The sequence below is a fragment of the Xenopus tropicalis genome, chromosome 8 (assembly GCF_000004195.4).
Source record: "Xenopus tropicalis strain Nigerian chromosome 8, UCB_Xtro_10.0, whole genome shotgun sequence".
In the NCBI taxonomy this organism is placed as follows: Eukaryota; Metazoa; Chordata; class Amphibia; order Anura; family Pipidae; genus Xenopus; species Xenopus tropicalis.
Window position 1 is genome coordinate 37,804,001 of NC_030684.2, and position 21,906 is coordinate 37,825,906.

General features: G+C 41.6%; 1 protein-coding gene across 1 annotated transcript; it reads right to left on the bottom strand.

The window, feature by feature from the left end:
- Positions 1–759: 759 nt before the first annotated feature.
- On the bottom strand, positions 760–19,807 carry faah2 (fatty acid amide hydrolase 2). Its single transcript, XM_002940405.5, has 10 exons — positions 19,165–19,807; positions 16,471–16,690; positions 16,185–16,394; positions 14,442–14,561; positions 7,984–8,119; positions 7,744–7,861; positions 6,001–6,120; positions 5,765–5,864; positions 3,160–3,354; positions 760–1,246 (listed from the first exon to the last, which is right to left on the bottom strand). Exons 1-10 carry the CDS (start codon positions 19,339–19,341, stop codon positions 1,059–1,061), a joined length of 1,584 nt encoding a protein of 527 aa, XP_002940451.1. The 5' UTR covers positions 19,342–19,807; the 3' UTR covers positions 760–1,058.
- Between the last annotated feature and the right edge of the window lie 2,099 nt (positions 19,808–21,906).

The window sequence follows — 21,906 nt, forward strand, 5'->3', positions numbered from 1 at the left end:
TTAATTATTCTTACTATTTTTATAAACTACTACTGACTAGTTATTGGGCCCCAGAGCAATATCACTGGGTCTCTAAACTTACGTAGTTTATGTAACTTGTCCAAAATCCTAAGTAACTTCCATATCAAGCAATGACAGCACACATAGGACAGGTAGGTGGGAAGGGGTTAAACTTAAGGCAAACTCCACTGACCCCCAATAAACTTATTAGCACATTAATCAATGGAATGCTTTATATGAAAAGGCAGAGTAATATTAGTTGTTTATACTGCACACAGGGGCGGGCCAAAATTTTGGTACTGTGCACTTGTGTTTATGAGAGGGACCCCACATAAATAACCTGTGCGGGGCCAAAAGTTTCTGATGGAGGCCCTGCAGTAAGTATCCCAGTGGCACCCTTACCACAGTAGATACATGTAGAAAGCAAAAGGCCAAATACAGTCTAAATAAACGTGTGCACAATAGTAAGTGTGAGCCTTCATTCAAGGCAGATATTATATGTCTATTTTATACAGCACCAGAGCAGTGCAGTCTAGAACAGGTAAGGGACCTGTTATAATGCTTGTGACTGGGGCTTTCCATATAAGGGGTGTTCCTGTAAACCTTAAGTCTACTAAAAATTAATTTAAACAGTAAATAAACCCAAGGTGATTGTTCAGCATCTAATAAAGATTAATTATATCAAGTACAAGGTACTTTAGCATTAGTACATTCACTGGTCAAAACGGTTCTTCTGAAAGAAAATAACTAAGCAGATAGTTCAAAGTCTCTTTAGTATTTAGCTTAATTAAGCAGCACTGCCACATCATTTTAAGGGCAAATTAGAGCAGTGTTCACTACCTGTTTGGACCACATTATTTTTCCCATTGTAAAAAGAAAAACAATTGGGATTGTGGGGTATTAATTAAAATACACAAACAGTATTATTTATTCGAACTTAGCATTCATTCAAGATTATTTTGTGTCCACGTTTGTCCTCAAAGCCATGTCCACATTTAACTGCCGATAGCTCTCACATTGAAAATCTTGGGAGATAAAGCTTCTTACAGCAGATTCTTTTAGTTTGGTCCCGTGTTGCTTCCAGGTGGTATCCAGCCAACCATAGTCTTTTCCAGATACTGAGCAAGTGCAAGAGTTAAACGGTCATTATAGTGAGATGCAACAAGCTGTATTCCTAGGGGCAATCCGTCCCGACTAAGACCTACCGGGCACTGAGTGACAGGAAGAGCTAGAACGTTGAAAATTCCTGGGTAAGACAGAAAGAAAGGGCTGTTATAATTAGCAATAACTGAATAAACTACTGAACAGTTTCTAGAGTGGTGCCTCCCAAACTCTGGGATCTCCCCCAGCCTAGCTTAAAAACTAGGGTGCAAGCTTATTTACTGTCTTGGACAAGCCTTTAACTATAGGAGAGTGACTGTTAAACCATATGTACATATATTTTGCAATTTGTTATGATCTAAGACCTCTCATTGAAAGGTTCCTAAAATTATGGGGAAACTTCCCATGGTGGGGAACAAACAATGGAAGGGGGGCAGTTAGAGTGATATCTATGCTAAAGGCTTATTTGGTTTTCTGGAATATCAGCCTTAAATTGGTAAATTGGAGCGCAGTGTAAGAATGAAGACACACAGAGCTACTTAGTAGCAGCTACTTGTCACGGCTCTAAACTCCAGAAAATACCCTGCCATAGACAATACTGAGAATTGCCTCTGCTAAAACACACAGAGAAAATCAGTAAATGATTGGCATTGTCTGTTTTGGAAGCCATGACAAGTAGCTGCTACTAGTAGCTCAGTGTGTCTTCACCCTTAGATGAACACATGAGAGCCAAATCTAAATGGTCAGTTGTAAAATAAGCTTCATTTATTCAAAGAACGGAATAATTTGCACCTCTGGGGTTATAAGAATAGTTTCAATCAAAGAAGATGTAAAGCCTCAAAACAAATTAATATAAAATGACATAAAGTGCTCTTCTGAGCACAATTTACAATAATTTTCTTCTAGTTTTGAAGATATTAACTTTGTTTATACTGCCAATATAATGAACTTAACAAAACGGCACCACGTGCTGTTCATTTTGGCTGACAGGAACACGTAGGTAGAAAAATTACATTCTTGAAATAAAGAAAGTTTTGTGATGTTTCTCTAGAAAAAAAAATACATTTCTGCATCTTGTAACAGTCTATAAAAGAGCATTTTATATTAATTTTTTTTGAGGGTTAACATTTCCTTTAAAGGGGTATTTCAGCTTTAAGTTAAATTTTAGCATGTTATAGAATGGACAATTCTTAGCAACTTTCCAATTGGTTTTTATTTTTTATTTCCTATAGTTTTTTTTTAATTATTTACCTTTCTCTGCTAACCCTTTCCAGCTTTTAAAAGGGGGTCACTGACCCCAAAAACTATTGCTCTGCAAACTTACAATTTTATTATTGCTAATTTCTACTTATCTTTCTATTAAGTCCCTCTCCTATCATTTTCCAGTTTCTTATTTAAACAACTGCCTGGTTGCTAGGGTAATTTAAACCATAGCAGGCAGATATATGCTTAAATTCCAAACTGGAGGGCTGCTAAACAAAAAGCTAAATAATTCAAAAACCACAGAAAACAAAAAAATGTAAATTGTCTCAGAATATCAAGCTCTATGTCATGCTAAAAGTTAATAGGAAACTTGCTGCACTCGAGACTGTATGTCTGTTAGAGCTTCACTCACACCTAGGTGAAAAAAAGCTCCTATAAAGTGTTCTACACAGAGCTGCTTTACTTGCCCTTAATATGCAGTATTGCAGTATTGACAAAGTACACACAATTGGTGATGGGGCTTCAGATAACCAGATATTTTGATTTATTGCCACTTTGCCCCAAAGCTCCTTTCCAGCCAGCAGGCAGCTAGCTTAACAGTACTTAATGTTGCCTTTTTATCTCAGAAAAAAGCAAATAATATTAAAATGTTTGTTCACATAGGTCATAAGATGGCATTTCTGTATTGCAAAACTTTCTAGATAATGGGGCTCTTTTACTGCCCGGCTGCGGTAACCCATCAGCACCAGTCAGTTTCCCCATCAATACCATGCATGAACCACTACACAATGTAAAAGAGGGAGCTTGTGCCACCCATTGCTTCCCTGTCTTTAGGCAATTAAAGGGTATACTGACCAGTATAAGCAAAATTGAATGGCATTGCAATAGGCTCATGATGCCTTGGAGCAATCTTGGGATGTGAAGGATAAATCAAGATTCCATCATCCCCCAGCATGGTGCTAATCTCCTGCCTCAAACTCCTGGCTTTTTTTATCATATTCTCATTTCCTTGTGTATTCCAATGGGCCATCTTCTCAGTAAGAGCGAGAGCTGCAAAGTTAGAAAACGTGAACATTATTATTATCTCATAGAACTCTCTAAAATTTACCACTAAGCATAAAGCTGGCCATACACAAATGTTTGGCCCCAGGCCGATGCCGTCCCAGCTGGTGCAGAGCCATAGCGGAGCAGAGGTGAGATGTCAGGCAGTTTCTCGTGTTTACCAGCAGCCAAGAACCAGCCTGGTCTGGCCGTAGCCTAAAGGTGGCTATGGGCTGATAAAAGCTGCTGACATATTCAGATCCTCCTCAATTTGAGGAGGTGCACTGATGCACTGATCTTGTTGGGCACCTGCATTCCCAAAAGTTTAACAAAAATGCTATAATTTTACCTGGCTTGTTTAATATTTAGATATTTCCATTCACTCACCTGTTCCTTTATTTATTTATTTATATTTTGCTTGTGATTAAAGCTGAATACAGATTTGGGAGTCATATAAACTGTCTGTAATGCATATGCTTCTAAAGAAAGACTCACTGTTTAGAATATTTATTGCATTGTAACTATCATCTAGGACAGGGCTGTGTGGCCCCCCTCTGTGTGGCCCCCCACCTGTCTGGCTGCTTTGATGATTTACCTTTGTGTAATCTTTAAATTGTATCAGTACTGAGATTAAATCCATGGTTCACACCTCATATTCAGGCTGTAATCCCCCTGTATTGTTTAAATATGTAATCCCCTGTGTTGTTCACACCTTTTAATTCTTGCATTGTTCACCCCCTGCATTGTTCACACCTCAGGCTCAGGCTTTAATCACCCACATTGTTCCCCTGTTCACACCTCAGAGTGTAGGAGCAGTGCCAGCATTTTGTCAGTGTATGCTGTCTGTGTGTGCCATACATACAGGCAGCATAGGGCAGAGATAGTATGGCACACACAAGCAGCATAGGGCAAGTAGAGTGTTGCACACACAGGCAGCATAGGGCAGAGAGAGTATGGCACACACAGGCAGGGTAGGGCAGGCAGAGTATGGCACACACAGGCAGGGTAGGGCTGTGGTCAAACTGGCTTCCATTATCGGCTCTCTACCGCGTTGGCCAGAAAAATCCCGGCCCTCGGTACCAAAGAAGTTGGACAGCGCTGATCTAGGATTTTCAATTTTAACAATTATATGTGCATATTGGTTTTCTAGGGGAATACCACATATTAACTTCCTTATGAGTTTCCCTGAAATTCAGAATGCGGGCCTGTTCTCTATTACACAGACTTGGTCCATGTAGTAGAGATTAGGAGAATATTATTACGAGATTAAGAGCAATATTGTTCCCATAGGTTTAGGATTAGATGTAATCAACTCCCAAGTTCAAAGTGGCTAGACCTATATTTTTGACATATATAATTATTTTGAATATTCGTTTTCACTTTGACATGCTAAATGTGTTTTGTATTACTTAATTCATTTGTTGTGGTCTTTTAATATTATGTCAGATGGTTGTGGTGCACCGCATGTATAAAAGAGTTGTGGGGTGGTAACACCTGAAACGCATAAGGCCTTTTGGCACCCCCAAGTGACTTTGACTTTCCTTCTCCTTTAAAGCGATTTAATGCATTAGCCAGTACGACTGATTCGGGGAGGGAATTCCACAATTTCACAGCAAAAAATCCCTTCCGAATATTTAAACAAAACCTCCCTTCTTCTAAATGAAGTGGGTGCCCTTGTGTCAGTTGGAAGGACCTACTGTTAAATAAAGCATTAGAGAGGTTGTTATATGATCCTCTTATATATTTATACATAGTTATCATGTCACCTCTTAAGCGCCTCTTCTCCAGTTTAAACAAACCCAACTCGGCCAGTCTTTCTTCATAACTGAGACTTTCCATACACTTTACCAGCTTAGTTGCCCTTCTCTATACCCTCTCTAATTCAATAATGTCCAATTTGAGCACTGGAGACCAAAAGTGCTTAGCATATTCTAGATGGGGCCTTACCAGCGCTCTATAAAGGGGAAGAATAACACCCTCCTCCCGTGAATCTATGCCCCATTTAATACAGCTCAAAACCTTGTTTGCCCTTGCAGCTGCTGCCTGGCTTGCTTGCTACAGCCAAGTTTATTATCTACAAGGACTCCAAGGTGGCTAAGTCTTTATTGTCAGTAGAAAAAAATAATTTTAGGCATTATTATTGGGCTTTAGTATTTAATAGGTTTTACTTACTTGATCAATACTGAACAATACAACAAGGGGTATATTTATCATGCTGTGTAAAAAGTGGAGTAAAACATCACCGGTGATGTTGTATATAACAGCCAATCAGATGCTTTGATTTGATTTTCTAACTGTAAAAATCTAATTGCTGATTGGTTGTTCTGGGTAAGATCACCAGTAATGCTTTACTCCACTTTTTACACAGCATGATAAATATATCCTCAAGTGTAATGCCATTTTTCATTTCTTAACTTACCTATTCCTGGCAGGGTGTGCTTGGAAATACCGAACATCCATTTTAAAAGCTCCCAAAAAGGCCAAAAGCCTTTACCATCACCCATCAAATCCGCAAAACTCTGGTTAAAAAAAAACAAGTATGTATTCAATACCCAGCATAAATTAGATCTAATATAAAAAAATGACACGCTCCTAATGTGCATAAAGTGAACTCTCTCTTTAATAGCTTGGGACTGGTGCTAACTGTTATTTCACCTGTTCCTCTCCACCATCTTGTGACATCATTGCAGACCAGATCGGAAAAGAGTAACGTAGGTTGTATATCGACACCTGTTGGACAGTTACCCCAAGCTCCCGCTCTAAGTGTTCAACAACCTGTAGAGAGAAGTCAAAGTCAGTCACACAAGTTTGATCATTTAAATCAAAAGAATGTTATCACTACACTAAGCAAGTCAATGAAAGCATTTTCATTATGTTTGACTGAAAGTGTCCTCTTATATTACTACTCCTTTCCTTCAAAACAATCATGTTCATTTAATTCATCCAGGCCCTTGCCTGCAACTGGTGCATTTTGTCTCCTGCTCCAATTACTTTTTGCATATGACCCTCTCAAATTGGCAGCATGTGCCCACTCCTTACATTGCTCCCTGTGCATATGTAACTAGCCTTTGTTACTGCCCACTATCCTATTACTGGCCACACATAATCCTCCTCCTAATATTGTTGCCTGTGCATATGTACCTTTCCTCTGCTATGCTTACACATACTCCTACTCCTAATATTGTTGCCTGTGGATATGTACCCTTCCTTTTGCTACTGCCACACATAATCCTCCTCCTAATATTGTTGCCTGTGCATATGTACCTTTCCTCTGCTATGCTTACACATACTCCTACTCCTAATATTGTTGCCTGTGGATATGTACCCTTCCTTTTGCTACTGCCACACATAATCCTCCTCCTAATATTGTTGCCTGTGCATATGTACCTTTCCTCTGCTATGCTTACACATACTCCTACTCCTAATATTGTTGCCTGTGGATATGTACCCTTCCTTTTGCTACTGCCACACATAATCCTCCTCCTAATATTGTTGCCTGTGGATATGTACCCTCCCTTTGCTACTGCCACACATAATCCTCCTCCTAATATTGTTGCCTGTGGATATGTACCCTCCCTTTGCTACTGCCACACATAATCCTCCTCCTAATATTGTTGCCTGTGGATATGTACCCTCCCTTTGCTACTGCCACACATAATCCTCCTCCTAATATTGTTGCCTGTGGATATGTACCCTCCTATTGCTACTGCCATACATAATCCTCCTCCTAATATTGTTGCCTGTGCATATGTAGCTTTCCTTTGCTACTGCCACACATAATCCTCCTTCTAATATTGTTGCCTGTGCATATGTACCTTCTCTCTGCAAGTGCCACACATGTGCCTCCTCCTAATATTGTTGCCTGTTCATGTACTGCCCACACATGCAGCTCTTCCTAATACTGCTGCCTGTGAATATGCACCCTTCCTCTGCCGATGCCCACACATGCACCTACTCCAAATATGGATACCTGTACATATGTACCCTCCCTGTGCTACTGCCTACACATACACCTACTTTTAATATTGCTGCCTTTGCATATATACCTTTCCTCTACTATTGCTACACCTGTCTCATCCTAATACCGCAGCCTGTGCATATGTACCATTCCTTTGCTAGTGCCCACATATGCAATTCCTCCCAATATGCATACTTGTATATATATTCCCTCCCCTGTGCTACTGCCTACACATCCTTCTGCTCCTAATATTGCTGCTTTTGCAAAAATACCTTTTCTTTTCTATTGCTACACCTGTCTCGTCCCAATAATGCAGCTTGTGCATGTGTACCGTTAATTTGCTAGTGCCCACATATGCACCTCCTCCTAATTCTGCTGCCACTATATTGGTAATTCTTAAAAACCACAAATTATTTGGTGCACTACAGAATCCTGCTCACCCGTCTCTGAGCTTGGACTAGCTCTTTATCCACTGCAGACACAATTGGACTGCCCCCATCATGCTCCATAGAGAAGAACCTTAGACTGCTCAGTTTGACCTCTCTGTCAAGATGCAGTCTGTGAAAAAGATAAAGAAGAGACTTAGAAATGTAACAATATTCTATTTTTACAGGTCCCTACCTTTAAAACACAAATTTGGCCCACCTTCAGTAATCCCACCTAGGGATTATATCTCTCACCTGCCAGCTGACTCTCCTGCCATCACTTTTAAAAGAGGAATCAAATCTCCTGCATATCTGCACATAGGACCAGTGCAAAGGAATTCACGGCGGCAACCATCATCAATAGGGAATTGGCCATCATTAGGGACAATATCTATGGGTAGACAGACGTATACATAGGATAATAATGGAAAAGAATGAATATGACAGTGTTTTTTGATGAGAACCTTTGAAAAGCACATTTTCAAGTAAAGCACAGGCCAGCCCATCAACAACACCAATAAAGTATTGAGATATATAGTATCAACCTTATTAACCTTATTAACAGGTCTGTTTATTTTTTTTTTTTAGTATTAGATCATGGTTTTATGATCAGAATTTTCTGCAGCACAAAACTAAATGAACACAAAGAAGGTGAGAGAAGGGCTAAAATAATGGCAAAAACAGAAATAATGAGTCTTACAGGCCATGTATGTGATAAAAAAATGGCTTCTCTACCAAATGGCCCAAAGATGTCTAGGTGGAGAATACCTTGCCAATGGAAACAGTACACTGATACAGAACAGAATTTATTTTTCAGTTGCAGTTTGTCTAAAGATGCATTGCTCTTAATATATCGCTGACCAATTTAAATCTTTGCAAACCTAAGCTTACAAACTCATGTAAACACCCCACAAAAAATGTGAACAGCCTTTTTGAAATCTTGAAATACCTGCCACTCCTGTCGTTCATAGTTTAATAGTAAGTGCAGCATCCACTTAAACACTTGGAATTCCTTGTCTTCCTTTAACCCTTTAAGTGCCAGCCGAATTCGTCATTTCGGTTCCCCCCAGTGCCAGACGTTTTTTAAGCATTTTGTACTCATTCACTTTAACAATGTTTTTTGATAGGAAAACCTCCATGAAACTAGGGAAATTATATATCGTTTTTTTCGTCACTAATTGGGCTTCGACATACATACCAAATTTTATAACTTTTCTGGAGATATGATGTGTATTTTGGGTGAAATATGTAAAAAAAAAAAAATTATGAAAAATTTCTGTATATTTTGAGTTTTTTTTCCATAGAAAAGTTAATTTTACACACTTTTTTTTGTTGTTTGTAAAAGCCCTGATACTCCCAAGTCCAACGATACCAAATATGTGGTGGTACCCCACAGTTCCTGTCCAGAAGTAACCCCCAAACTAAAGCAATACTTAGTACAATATCACACCAGAACAAAGCGGAAAAGCGCTTGTAACAGTTGATGCAGCATAACTTATATGTAAATCTAAAATATCCCCTCATGTTTGGTATCTTTAGAAACTACAGACCTTCAGGTTTCTAGGTGCAATGTAGTTTTCACTCAAAAGCCAAATACCTTTTGTCAGTGCATTGTGAAATTTGGAACTTTTTTTGACATTTTTTTTTTTTCTAAAACGTAAACTTGGACGCATGATCAAATGTGGATTTGACAAAAAAAATCTCATAAAAATTTTCTAACAAAGGCAAATTTGAAAGACAAACTTCTACTGAATAAAATGATGCCCCATATGTATGGGTGCACATAAAGACATGGGCACCAAACACTCCAAAGCAGGGGCAATGCACAAGGGCAATTACAGCTAAAAATGTGGGTGCTGTGCTCTATGTGCACTACCTGCAGTTTTTCAGTGTTAACCCCCCCTACTTGTGAAATAACCCCCACAAACTATATATTTCCAAAAAGTGCACACCTTCAGCTATTCAGAGACACCACTCTTCCCTTTCTACATAGAAAATTGTGGCCGCAGTCCCTTGCAGAAGTCAGCGCTTTGGTCAGAAATCAAGGAAAAACCAGATACAAACCTAGATTTCTCCCCAAAATCTCCATGGCAACTACCAAAAACTTACTAACCATTAATCTGCAAGTTCCCCTGAATAAAACGATACCCCATATGTATGGGTGCACATAAAGACGTGGCCACCAAATGCCCCAAAACAGGGGCAATGCATAAGGGCAATTTCAGTTGAAATTTTGGGGGCTGCGCTCTATGTGCACTACCTGCAGTTTTTCAGTGTTAACCCCCCCTACCTGTGAAATAACCCCCACAATCTATATATTTACGAAAAGTGCACACCTTCAGCTATTCAGAGACACCATTCTTCTCTTTCTACATGGAAAATTGTGGCCGCAGTCCCTTGCAGAAGTCAGCGCTTTGGTCAGAAATCAAGGAAAAACCAGATACAAACCTAGATTTTGGTCAGAAATCAAGGAAAAACCAGATAAAAAACCTAGATTTCTCCCCAAAATCTCCATGGCAACTACCAAAAACTTACTAAACCTCAATTTGCAAGTTCCCCTGAATAAAACGATACCCCATATGTATGGGTGCACATAAAGACGTGGCCACCAAATGCCCCCTAACAGGGGCAATGCATAAGGGGGGGCTTTGCTCTACCTGCAGTTATTTAGTCTAAACACCCCCATACCTGTGAAATAACCCCCGCAAACTATATATTTCCAAAAAGTGCACACCTTCAGCTATTCAGAGACACCACTCTTCTCTTTCTACATGGAAAATTGTGGCCGCAGTCCCTTGCAGAAGTCAGCGCATTGGTCAGAAATCAAGGAAAAACCAGATACAAACCTAGATTTCTCCCCAAAATCTCCATGGCAACTACCAAAAACTTACTAACCATCAATCTGCAAGTTCCCCTGAATAAAACGATACCTATGTCTGGTTGCACATAAGTACATGGCCGCCAAACCTGAAAATGCAAAATATTGGGGCTGCACTCTATGCACCCTTTTTTTTTTTGCCTGCACCCAAATGAATGGAATACGCTCGGGTGCAGGCACATGTAGCGGATATACGCATGAAAACGCGTGAGAATGCAAAGTCTCGCGTTTTCATGTGTATATCGGCTACATGTGCCTGCACCCGAGCGTATTCCATTCATTCGGGTGCAGGCACAAGTAGCAGACGTAGGGCTGAATTTTCGGCAAGCGTTTTTCCACTTGCTGAAAAAATCAGCCCTACGCCATGTGTGGCATCAGCCTAACCCTTGGCAATAGAAACTACCAGAACAATCTTAGCACCTCTGGACCTTTCTAGAACAACTGAAATCAAATGAAGTTAAAATGGAATAAAACCACTAAAAGCAATCAAAGAACAATAATTGCAATGAAATCGGTGGTAAGAGTCCTGGATCCACCAATGTCACTGCAAAAGCAACCTTTTTGGGGCACTAAACACACAATAAAGAACAATGCAAAGATAAAACACCATAAAATCAGTAAAATCCAATAAAACCACCTAAACCAACAGAAGAACAATAATTGCAATGAAATCGGTGGTCAGAGCCCTGGATCCACCAACGTCACTGCAAATTCAGCACCCAATAGCAATACAAAAGTTACAGTGCAATAAAATAATAAAAAAACAGAAATCAATTATGAAAATGCCAAAAAAAACACTAAAATGCAACCAAATAAATCAGATAATTATAGAGCAAGATCAGAAATAAAGCTTTAGTAAAAAAAAAAGACTGCCAAAGAAAGCAAAGAAAGAAAGAAAAGAAAAAAAAAGAAAGAAAGAAAAAAAAAAAAAAAAAAAAGTGTAAGTGTAAGTGTGTGTGTAAGTGTCTGTGTGTGCTTGGGAAAGTTGTAAATAAGTGTGTATGTGTGCAAAAGTGTAATAATGACAAAAATAGAAGAAAAAATGGGAAAAAAAAAATTTTTTTTTAGACAGTTGAGATAGAAATAAGCAAAATAAACAGTGGTAGAGAGTTGTAGTTCAGCTTACCCAAGGCAGGCAGGCGATCAGGGGCAATCAATCCAGCAGGAAGGCAGCAGGGGAGCTCCACCATGTCCAATGTGCGCAGCAGGAGTGAGGGAGACGACAGTAGGCGGCGACTTTTAAAGGGACAGCAGTGGACACGTCATCAATGCGTGTCCACTGCTGTCATTGGCTGGAGCGACGATCGGTGCGGCTGGGGGACCCGGATCAGTGAGTATGTGCTGCTCTGCTCGTTGCCTAGGGGGATCTGAGGGGTTTACAAGCGCTGCGCTGCTTTAAAAGCGAGCGCAGCGCTTGTAAACCCGATAGTGCCATTGGACGTAGATTCTACGTTCTATGGCACTTTGGTCCCTTGGTACCTAGGACGTAGAATCTACGTCCTATGGCACTAAAAAGGTTAATCCACTCACTCCCCTCCCTCAGGAATCTGACTCTTGGCTAACTGAGCATGCTCAGTTCCTCTCAAATTAGGTTAGTAAACATGCCCTACGGGCTAGCAGCCAATAAAGAGATGGCAATACTGGTTTCACTGAAACTCTGCTCTAGCTGTGCACTCTGCTGAAGAAACATGTTTTTTCTTCTAACTTCCTGTTCTGAGCTCAGTTTAACCATTACAGGGCACAATCTGAGCAGGACTTTTATCAAAGTAAGTTCTGCCTCTGTAAACCTGCATACTTCATTGGATTAACTTTACAGTCCACGTGTGCTGTTTGCAGATGTAAATGTCACTGAAGATATGCGAGAGGGAAAATGTCTGCTGGGTGAAAACAGCTATATGCCTTAGGAAAATGTGGTGGTGCTGGCGAACAGAGAAGATATATGCAATGCAAATGATGTGGTTTGAGATGGGGAGATGTGCCCAACTTATCTACATGGTAGGAAAATGTAGGCTTTTCATGTCCTTTAACAGGTAACATGTTACAGCTACATATAATACTACTACTATGTCATGTTGCCCTCCAATATTAGAAAAAGAGGACAATGGAAAAACTAAAAGCATATATTTGTCAGAGTTTAAATCAAATCACTGTTTAATTATAATGAGAGATTACCACTATAAATGATTGAAACCCATTATCCAGAAAGCTCAGAATAACAAGAAGACCTCCTACCATAGAATGCATTTTAATTAAATAATTACATTTCTTTTAATGATTTCCCTTCTCTCTGTAATAATAAAACAGGACCTTGTACTTGATCCCAACATATAATTTGGTCCCTATTGGAGGCAAAACTATTGGGTTTAATTAATGTTTAAATTATGTTTTGCCAGACCTAAGTATGGAGATTCAAATTACAGAAAGATCCCATATGTGGAAAACACCAGGTCCCAAACATTCTGGATAACATGTTCCAATACTGTAATTGTGAAACTGGTCTTTGTATATATGCTTCACAAATATATGACCTGCAAAATATGGTAGCCATGGTGCAGTGAATTACTTTAGCACTTAAAAATTAAGAGTTCTAGTTCAAGTAAATCTCAGGGCCAAACATGCCCCCATCCCCCACCCCAGGCATTCTACTTTTCCTGTCTTGCTTGTTTTATGATACCTTTTGTTCTTAATTTTATTTGTTTTGTTTTTTTAATGGTTTTTTTGTTTGTTAAAAAAACTGCAAAAATAAAAACTATAAAAAAAACAACAAAATTTAAGAGTTCTATGCAACTATTCAAAAACCTGGCCCTTTGTCCCAACCGAGGTGAGGAACAGAAGAGAATGGTTGACAGTTCCAAGGAATTGGTTAAAATGGCAGCTTCTATATCACCTTTAAAGACATGTTAAGTCTATTTCACAAGGCATGCCAAAATGTTAGGCATCCCCCAGTGAAATAGATCGCTAAGCCTTTCCTTGGGCTGGTCCTCCTGTTAGGAGAAAATTGCACTGACCCATGGTGAAACACCTAAGCGCTGCTCTAGCATTTCTGTGCCACAGATTTTTGCAAAGGACACCTGGGACGCCGGTAGGACAGGTATGTAAAATGCTGACATGTAAAATGACAGGCTTAGTGAGCTTATTTCACATGCTTTCACTGGGTGGTGCCTAATATTTTGGCACCCCAGCCCCAGTGAAATAAAATGTACATGTCCATTAAGTATAATTTCTTATTTATTTCATAGGGAAGGGTTAAGAAATCAGATGGGTAAAGCAATAAGTAATATACAAAGTTATCCCTGTGCTCATGCAAATTAGTGGTGGGCTTAAAGGAGAAGGAAAGTTTGAATCACTGGAGGATGCCAAAATTTTAGGCACCCCCCAGTGATTGTATTCACTTATCAGAAACCCAGGGCCGGTGCTCTTGTTGGCACAAAAACACACCAGCCAAGGATACATGCAGGTGAGTGATCCTCTTGCGGCTCCTTTCTTGGCGCCGGCTGGGCATGCACAGTACAGGGAAAAGCAGCACTTAAACAAAAAAATATTGTCTTTTTTGACTCTACTGTGCATGTGCTGGCCCTAGGATCACAGGGAAAGGAGAAGGACTACCCCCGGCTGGTGCGATTTTCTGCTAATAGGAGCACCAACCTGGGGTGTCCTGTAAATTATCCTAAACCCCACCCCCCCCCAGTGATTTTAATATTCCTTCTCCTTTAAACCCCTTTCAATGCCACCCACTCTGTCTGGCCCCTTATTGGCTCATCGTCCACAAGCTTGAGTATTTGTAGGTACAGGAAAAAAGAGGAAAATAGTAAAGTGTTGTTTCTTTAGTTCCTACCTGCAGTGGCCTTGTGTCCATATATACCATTAAAGAATGCTGGCATTCGTATACTGCCACCAATATCTGAGCCCACTCCAATCACTGAACCAGCAGTTGCGAGAATACAGCCTTCACCCCCTGCAAGACAAGTCATAATGAAATGTCAGTCCATAAATAAGTCACTTTTGGCATTACTAAATATTTAACAGCAAGAGAAAGAGTAATTGTTCTCATTTATGTCATTACACATCACACCCTATGCATAAGCAAGAGTCGCAAGCTATATATTGAAATTGAGGGTTTTAAGTAGAAATGCTGGTTCTTACGTTGTAGACTAATGGAGTGCAAGCAAAAGTTTCTACAATGAACTGCCTGCACTCCACCTCACACAATGCTAGTTTCAACTCAGAACTGTAGTGGGCATTTAAAAGGGTCCTCCACCCAAACTTGTTTTTTTTAAATAGTGAAAGGAAAGGTAATTCTAAATTCCAATATACATTATTTAAAAATTGTCAGCTGTTATTGGATCCACTAGAAGTCCAGGAACTTGTAGCCTAATCAATACAGCATTTTGGCACATGCCTTAATACTGTTCCACATAAAGCTTTCATTTTTTGCATATAGTTTTGAGTTGTGTGATGATTTGTAAGTGCATTCAACCCAATATTTTTCTTCATGCCACAAAAGCAGCATATGTGTGATGAATTGTGAGTGTTAGGTTAAGGTAACTCACTAACACAACACTTGAGATTTCAAAACCTATAGGAAAAAACACAAAACATCTAAATGAAAAAGATTTATAAAGAATCCAGTACATTACAGAAATGACAGTGCCCTCATTCTGTTAATGAAAAGAATATTATTACTGTAAGGCCACATCCTGACTTCTTGCCCCTTTATATAAATATTAAATAAAGGAGAGAGAAAGACACACAATTGTTTTTTGCCTTGATGGAGTAAAGACTTTTTTCTTTATAACACCTTGGGGCTGATTTACTAAGACACGATTTCGAATCCGAATTGGAAAAATTCCGATTGGAAACGAACATTTTGCGACTTTTTCGTATTTTTTGCGATTTTTTCGGCGTCTTTACGATTTTTGCGTAAAAACGCGAGTTTTTCGGCGTCTTTACGATTTTTGCGTAAAAACGCGAGTTTTTCGGCGTCTTTACGAAAGTCGCGATTTTTTCGTAGCGTTAACACTTGCGCGCAAAGTCGCGCCTTTTTCGTAGCGTTAAAACTTAAAAGGCGCGACGTTTCGAGCAAGTTTTAACGCTACGAAAAAATCGCGACTTTGCGCAACTTTCGTAAAGACGCCGAAAAACTCGCGTTTTTACGCAAAAATCGTAAAGACGCCGAAAAACTCGCGTTTTTACGCAAAAATCGTAAAGACGCCGAAAAAAAATCGCAAAATTACCGATCATTACGAAAAAAACGCAATCGGACGCATTCGGCCCGTTCGTGGGTTAGTAAATGTGCCCCCTTGAGTGCTTCCGTTAGTTTATACTTTCTCCCCGTGCCTGTGTCCAGTTTCCTACAACATTCCAAAAAAAAACAACAAAAAAAACATAATATGGACAAATTTGACCCTAGTGTATATGTGGATGTGATAGGGACCTTAGACTGTAAGCTCTTCTAGGGCAGGGACTGATGTAAACGATGTATCATCTCTGTAAAGCACTGCGGAAATGTGTTAATGCTATATAAATACCATGTGATAAATAAACAGAGAGAGAGAGAGAGAAAATGATAATATCTCACCAGAGCTGCCACCAACTATATGCTGGGGGTTATAGGGGTTCCTGGTCTTGCCATATACTTTGTTACTGGATTCATACCACATGCACAATTCACTGCAGTTAGTCACTCCCAGTGGGATTCCTCCTGCACTTTTTATCCGTGATACCACCACTGCGTCAGACTGAGAGCACACAAACCGTCGAGACAGAAGCCCGGAACTCTGTGGCATGCCTAAACACAAAAAACTTTATTTAATATTCAAAATAATATGATAAAGCAGAGGCTTACAATAATTATGTTTACTCACCCTGTAGAGCAAATGCTTCCTTAACAGTAAAAGGGACCCCAAGTAGGGGATATTTTTCCCTAAGGGTTTCTTCATTCTCAGTTCCAGATGAAACCAATTCATCAACATTCCTTGCCTCTTGTAGAGCTTGATCAAATCGCTCACACACCACTGCATTGAGCGCTGGATTGACCTGTCGTATTCTTGAAATAAAGGCTTGTACCACAGCACTGCTCTGCAGCTGAGATGTCATATAAAAAAATCAGTGCTGCCATTTTGTTAAAGTTCCCTTGCAAATATACACATTTATTTCCAATAGTTTGGACAAGTTTGACAAGTGCAAAGTTATGTGGAGGGTACTGTGGGGGGGAATGGGCCTGGAACTAGTGGTAGGTGAAAGAAGAGGTACCTGCTTGGCGTCCACCCACCGTTGCGCCCTAGGCAGGTGCCTCTTCTGCCTACCCTTAGCTCCAGCCCTGATCTTATTGGATGCTACGGGAACATTTAATGCCTTATATTGCATATGGGTTTTTGTTTTCCATATCTGATGCCACGAATGTCATGCCCAGTGCTCTGATCCAAGCTTGTTTTTTTCATGAACTGGGCAGCCTGTACCCCAAGGACTGTCTTGAAAGGGTAATAATTTAGAAAACTGGCGCTACAATTTGACATGCTACATAACATGAAGCAAAACATTATACCACTCACAACACTGATGAAAATGTTATATGGGGGGGGGCAGTGGCGTAGCGTGGGCTTTCGTCGCCTGGGGCCGACCGGAAATTTGCCGCCCCTCTATTTAGTTATTCTTAAAAAAAATAGACAAAATAAAAAAAGCAGCATTAAATTTTTTTTTTTTTTTGATTGAATTTGAAATGCGGTGCGCATGTCATAATTGTCAAAAGTGGATTCAGCTGTGCGTCCGTGGCTGCCCATGGTGGCAGGGCCGCCATCAGAAATCACATCAGTACAGGACACACAGACATAAAAAGTATTAGGGTCACCCTACCACAGTGCCCCCTAACACTATGCTGGCCAGGCCCCCCTAACGCTATTCTGGCCACGGTCCCCCCATACAACTGTCCCATAGACAGTACCCCCATACACAGTGCCCCCAATTGCCCCATACACAGTGCCCCCCACACACATTGCATCCAATTGCCCATAGAAAGTGCCCCAATTTCCCCATAGACAGTGCCTCCAATTGCCCCATACACAGTGTCCCCATAGACAGCCCCCTCCACACAGTGCCCCCAATTGCCCTTAGACAGTGCCCCCAATAGGAAGTGCCCCCATACACAGTGCCCCAATTTCCCCATACACAGTTCCCCCATACACAGTACCCCCCAAAGACCTTGCCCCCCCACAGAAAGTGCCCCCATACACAGTGCCCCAATTTCCCCATACACAGTTCCCCCAATAGAAAGTGCCCCCATACACAGTGCCCCCAATTGCCCCATACAAAGTGCCCCCAATAGGAAGTGCCCCCATACACAGTGCCCCAATTGCCCCATACACAGTGTCCCCATAGACAATACCCCCCCAAAGACCTTGCCCCCCAATAGAAAGTGCCCTCATACACAGAGCCCCAAAAGCCCCATACACAGTGCCCCCAATAGGAAGTGCCCCCATACACAATACCCCACAAAGACCTGCCCCCCCCCATGGAAAGTGCCCCAATTTCCCCATAGACAGTAGCCCCCACACAGTGCCCCCAATTTCCCCCATAGTACATACCCCCAACAGACCATCGGCGGCGGCTCCTTCTCTCTTACAGGCAACAGGCGCTTCTATAAGGTTGCGCCTCGTCGCTGACGTGTGACGTCATACGCACGGGCGCAACCTTATAAAAGCGCCTGTTGCCTGTAAGAGAGAAGGAGCCGCCGCCGCCCCTTCTGATACGCCGCCCGGGGCCATGGCCCCCTCGGCACCCCCCTCGCTACGCCACTGGGGGGGGGGAAGCTTAGCCATCACAGGAATGAATAGAGAGAATACCATTATACAGGTACAGGACCCATTATCCAGAATGCTTGTGACCAAGGGTATTCTGAATAAGGCAGATGGTGCTAGCCCCAGCCAATACTTGTAGACAATGTCGGACTGGCCCACCAGGAAAACTCCCGGTGGGCCAGGTGCCAGTGGGCCCTCTTGCTTCTAAATATTTGGCCAACTGCATGGTCATTCCCTATTTCTGTATGGGGAAAAAAGATGGAAGGATAGAGAAAAGAGACTTGGATGATAAAGAGGTTGAGTGAGGAGAGGAATAATAGTTTAGAGAGTGGGCCTATGGTTTTCTGGTGGCATCTCAGTCTGACACTGCTTGTAGAAAATGAAGATGTGTGGCACATTTACTTTATATAGGGGTGGGAGGTAGGGGGTCCTGTTTATAGGCATTCCTGTTTATAGGCATTCCTGTTTATAGGCATTCCTGTTTATAGGCATTCCTGTTTATAGGCATTCCTGTTTATAGGCATCCCTGTTTATAGGCATTGCTGTTTATAGGCATTCCTGTTTATAGGCATTGCTGTGTGCCCCATGTGATGGCATGACACATCTGCACAGGGTGAGCTTCCAGGTGAAGCAAAGTGAGTTGATTAATAAGGCTGTTTATCAGCGCCCAATAGTGATGCAAACATAAGACAGAAAATTATTATATGATTTGACACCAACTGTACCCCCACCCAATCAGCTGAACTGCCCCAGTGCCCCTCTTACCTCCCTGCGGCGGATCTTATCTGCCAGTTTTGTAGCCGGGATGAAAAGCAGAGGGTCTAGTGGGGGATCTGGGCATGGGGGGTCCCGGGAGAACACAGACAGCAGTCGGATGAAGCCTAACAAGGCCCAACTTAGTCCCCGCAGAGTGCAAACCAGGAGGCGATGGAGAAGACGCATTGCTGGGAGCGACAGGTGATGCCGACAAGGTAACACTGACTTGTACAGGTATAGCGCTCACCAATGGCGCAATAGAGAAACACCCCTTAAATAGGGAGTTCGCTTTTATCGGCTACCTGCAATACCCCGACTAACGCCTTTTTGTTATTCTGAGGGGCATTTGTGTGGTTGTAAATTGCACGACCCTAAAGGCTGCACGGAAGGGAGCCAAAGACTGAATAGCAGATGCTTAGATAAACCTGTACAGAAAGCCTTTCTCTGTAGGGAGTTCAGATAATTAGGTGACTAGATAACATGAAGGCAAAGGTGAAGAGCTCACGGAGAACTAGGCGACAGAGCAAAGCTACGAGGGGAGAGTAAAAAGTACAAGGACACAGGGCAATAACTGAGCGACAATCGCCTCACAACACGGAAGCGCAAGTAACGGAGGCTCGGCCAGAATGGGAAGCCCTGCCGAGCTGAGCAGCCTGATTGGCTAAGAGATGTAGAGCAGGAGCACGGCGCGGCTTGTGATTGGCGAATAGGAGCAACTACAGCTACAGCTTTTGCTTGGTTTAAAGAAGTTCACTGTGCATGTGATTTGATTATCAGGATTAAAAGATGGAGAAGTTTATAGAAATTCCAAGCGCTAGATCCTCCCCCAACATTAATATGCTGTGTAGCGCCAAACCCTTTCAGCAAACAGGGATACAGAAATATCTTCCGTGCTCCCCCCAACTCCCTGTCATCCCCACCGTGTACTAAAAGTGACAGCATCAATGTCATTGTCATCCCCTGCCACAGTGTCCATTATAGGACCGAAAATCTGAAGTACGTCCTGCCCTCTCCGCCATTCAAAATCTCCCTGCTGCTAAGAGATCTTTATTCGCCCTGTCTGATCCCATAGACCCCCTTCTAGCCATGGCATCCCCAAGGCCTTCTCTCTTTGCAAACATAGCAAGATAAAAATGAAAAACAGCAGCACTCTGGTTATGTTGAAGAAAAAGTGACTTTTACTCAAGTGCACAAGGCAACGTTTCGGACTTCAACCCAGCCCTTTTTGAAGCCCGAAACGTTGCCTTGTGCACTTGAGTAAAAGTCACTTTTTCTTCAACATAAATGGAGTGCTGCTGTTTTTCATTTTTATCTTGGATACTGTTACCCGGGCTGAGGGTTCAGTGTGCACCTGGGGCTACAACTAGCCGGTTTGTCCACTGTGTAGCACACCTTAATCAATTTGTTTGCAAACATAGCAGAGATTGAATTGGGAAGCTGGGACCTGGGGATGAATGGGGCAGGCAGAAACTGCTTAAAATTTGGTGTATATATATGTCCTAAAATGGACACCGTAGGAGAAGTTTATAGAAAGTCCAAGCACTATATCCTTCCTCAACATTAAAGGGGCAGTTTACTTTTGAACTAATGATGTAGACAGTGATATTCTGTGACAAACAGCAATTGATCTTCATTTTTAATTTTCAGTTATTTAGCTTTTTCTTAGCAGCTCCCCATTTTGCCATTTCAACAGCTATCTGTTGCTAGGACCTTATTTTCCCTAGTAACCAGGCATTGGTTTGAATGAGGGACTGGGTTATTAGTAGGAGGGGGTCTGAATAAATAGATAAGTAAAGGTGGCCATACACGTACCAATAACGATCTTTCCTGCGACCATTGGTCATTCCCTCATTGACATTCAGGGCTGAATTGTCATATATGGAGGTAGAAATAATAGGGTTCTACCTCCACCCGACGATTCAGCCCTAAATGCAGAATTTGCTCTGGTAGTGTTTAAAATCTTTTGTCCCGCCCGATCAACGAGATGGCCGATATCCGACGCTCTTGCAATATCAGTCGTCTCAACGATCCGTCATACACGCACCGAATATCATACGAAACAAGGTTTTGTACTATAATATCAGTGCGTGTATGGCCACCTTAAGGAAAGGTAACTGTAACAATAAAATTGTAGCCTCACAGAGGCTGCCCCCCATATGAAAATGGGAAAGAGGCAGAAGAGGAAAGCAAATAATTCAAAAGATATAAAAAAAAAAATTAATGAAGACCAATTGCAGTTTTTCTAGAAATTTGATTCTATAACATACTAAAAGCTACTTTAAGGGTGAAGCACCTCTTTAATATGCTGTGTACGACTCCCCTCTTCTCAGCGACCCTCCTCTAGGTGAAGAGGAATACAAAAATATTCAAATCTCCCATGCATGCACAGCCTTCCACGTCCTAAAAGTGACAGCATCAGCGTCATCGTCACCCATCGCCATACCAGAATCTGGCATGAACCCACAAACCTACGCCCCCTTAACCCCCCAACCCCCCCCCCCCCGTGAACCAAAAGTGACAAGTTACAGCTCCCTCTTCATACAGCACACCAACCTGCACCAACCCTCTGAAAGTGACAGCCCTGTCTCATCAGCCTGCATACTAGGAATAAGCTGACCACATGCAACCCACCCCTCAGCCCTCTCTTTTATTTAGTGATTTACTCAGAAGCTCATTCACCACCTTCATGGCCCAAAAGTGAAAAATGTTAGCCTTCTTTCATCCACCACATGTCTGCCATTGCCATTTGCT

Coding starts and splice junctions, on each gene's coding strand:
- faah2 (XM_002940405.5), bottom strand. CDS start 19,341: ATGCGTCTTCTCCATCGCCTCCTGGTTTGCACTCTGCGGGGACTAAGT. Junction 14,562..16,184: donor TATAGTTGGTGGCAGCTCTG/GTGAGATATTAT, acceptor CTTGTCTTGCAG/GGGGTGAAGGCTGTATTCTC. Junction 3,355..5,764: donor GCACACCCTGCCAGGAATAG/GTAAGTTAAGAA, acceptor CTAACTTTGCAG/CTCTCGCTCTTACTGAGAAG.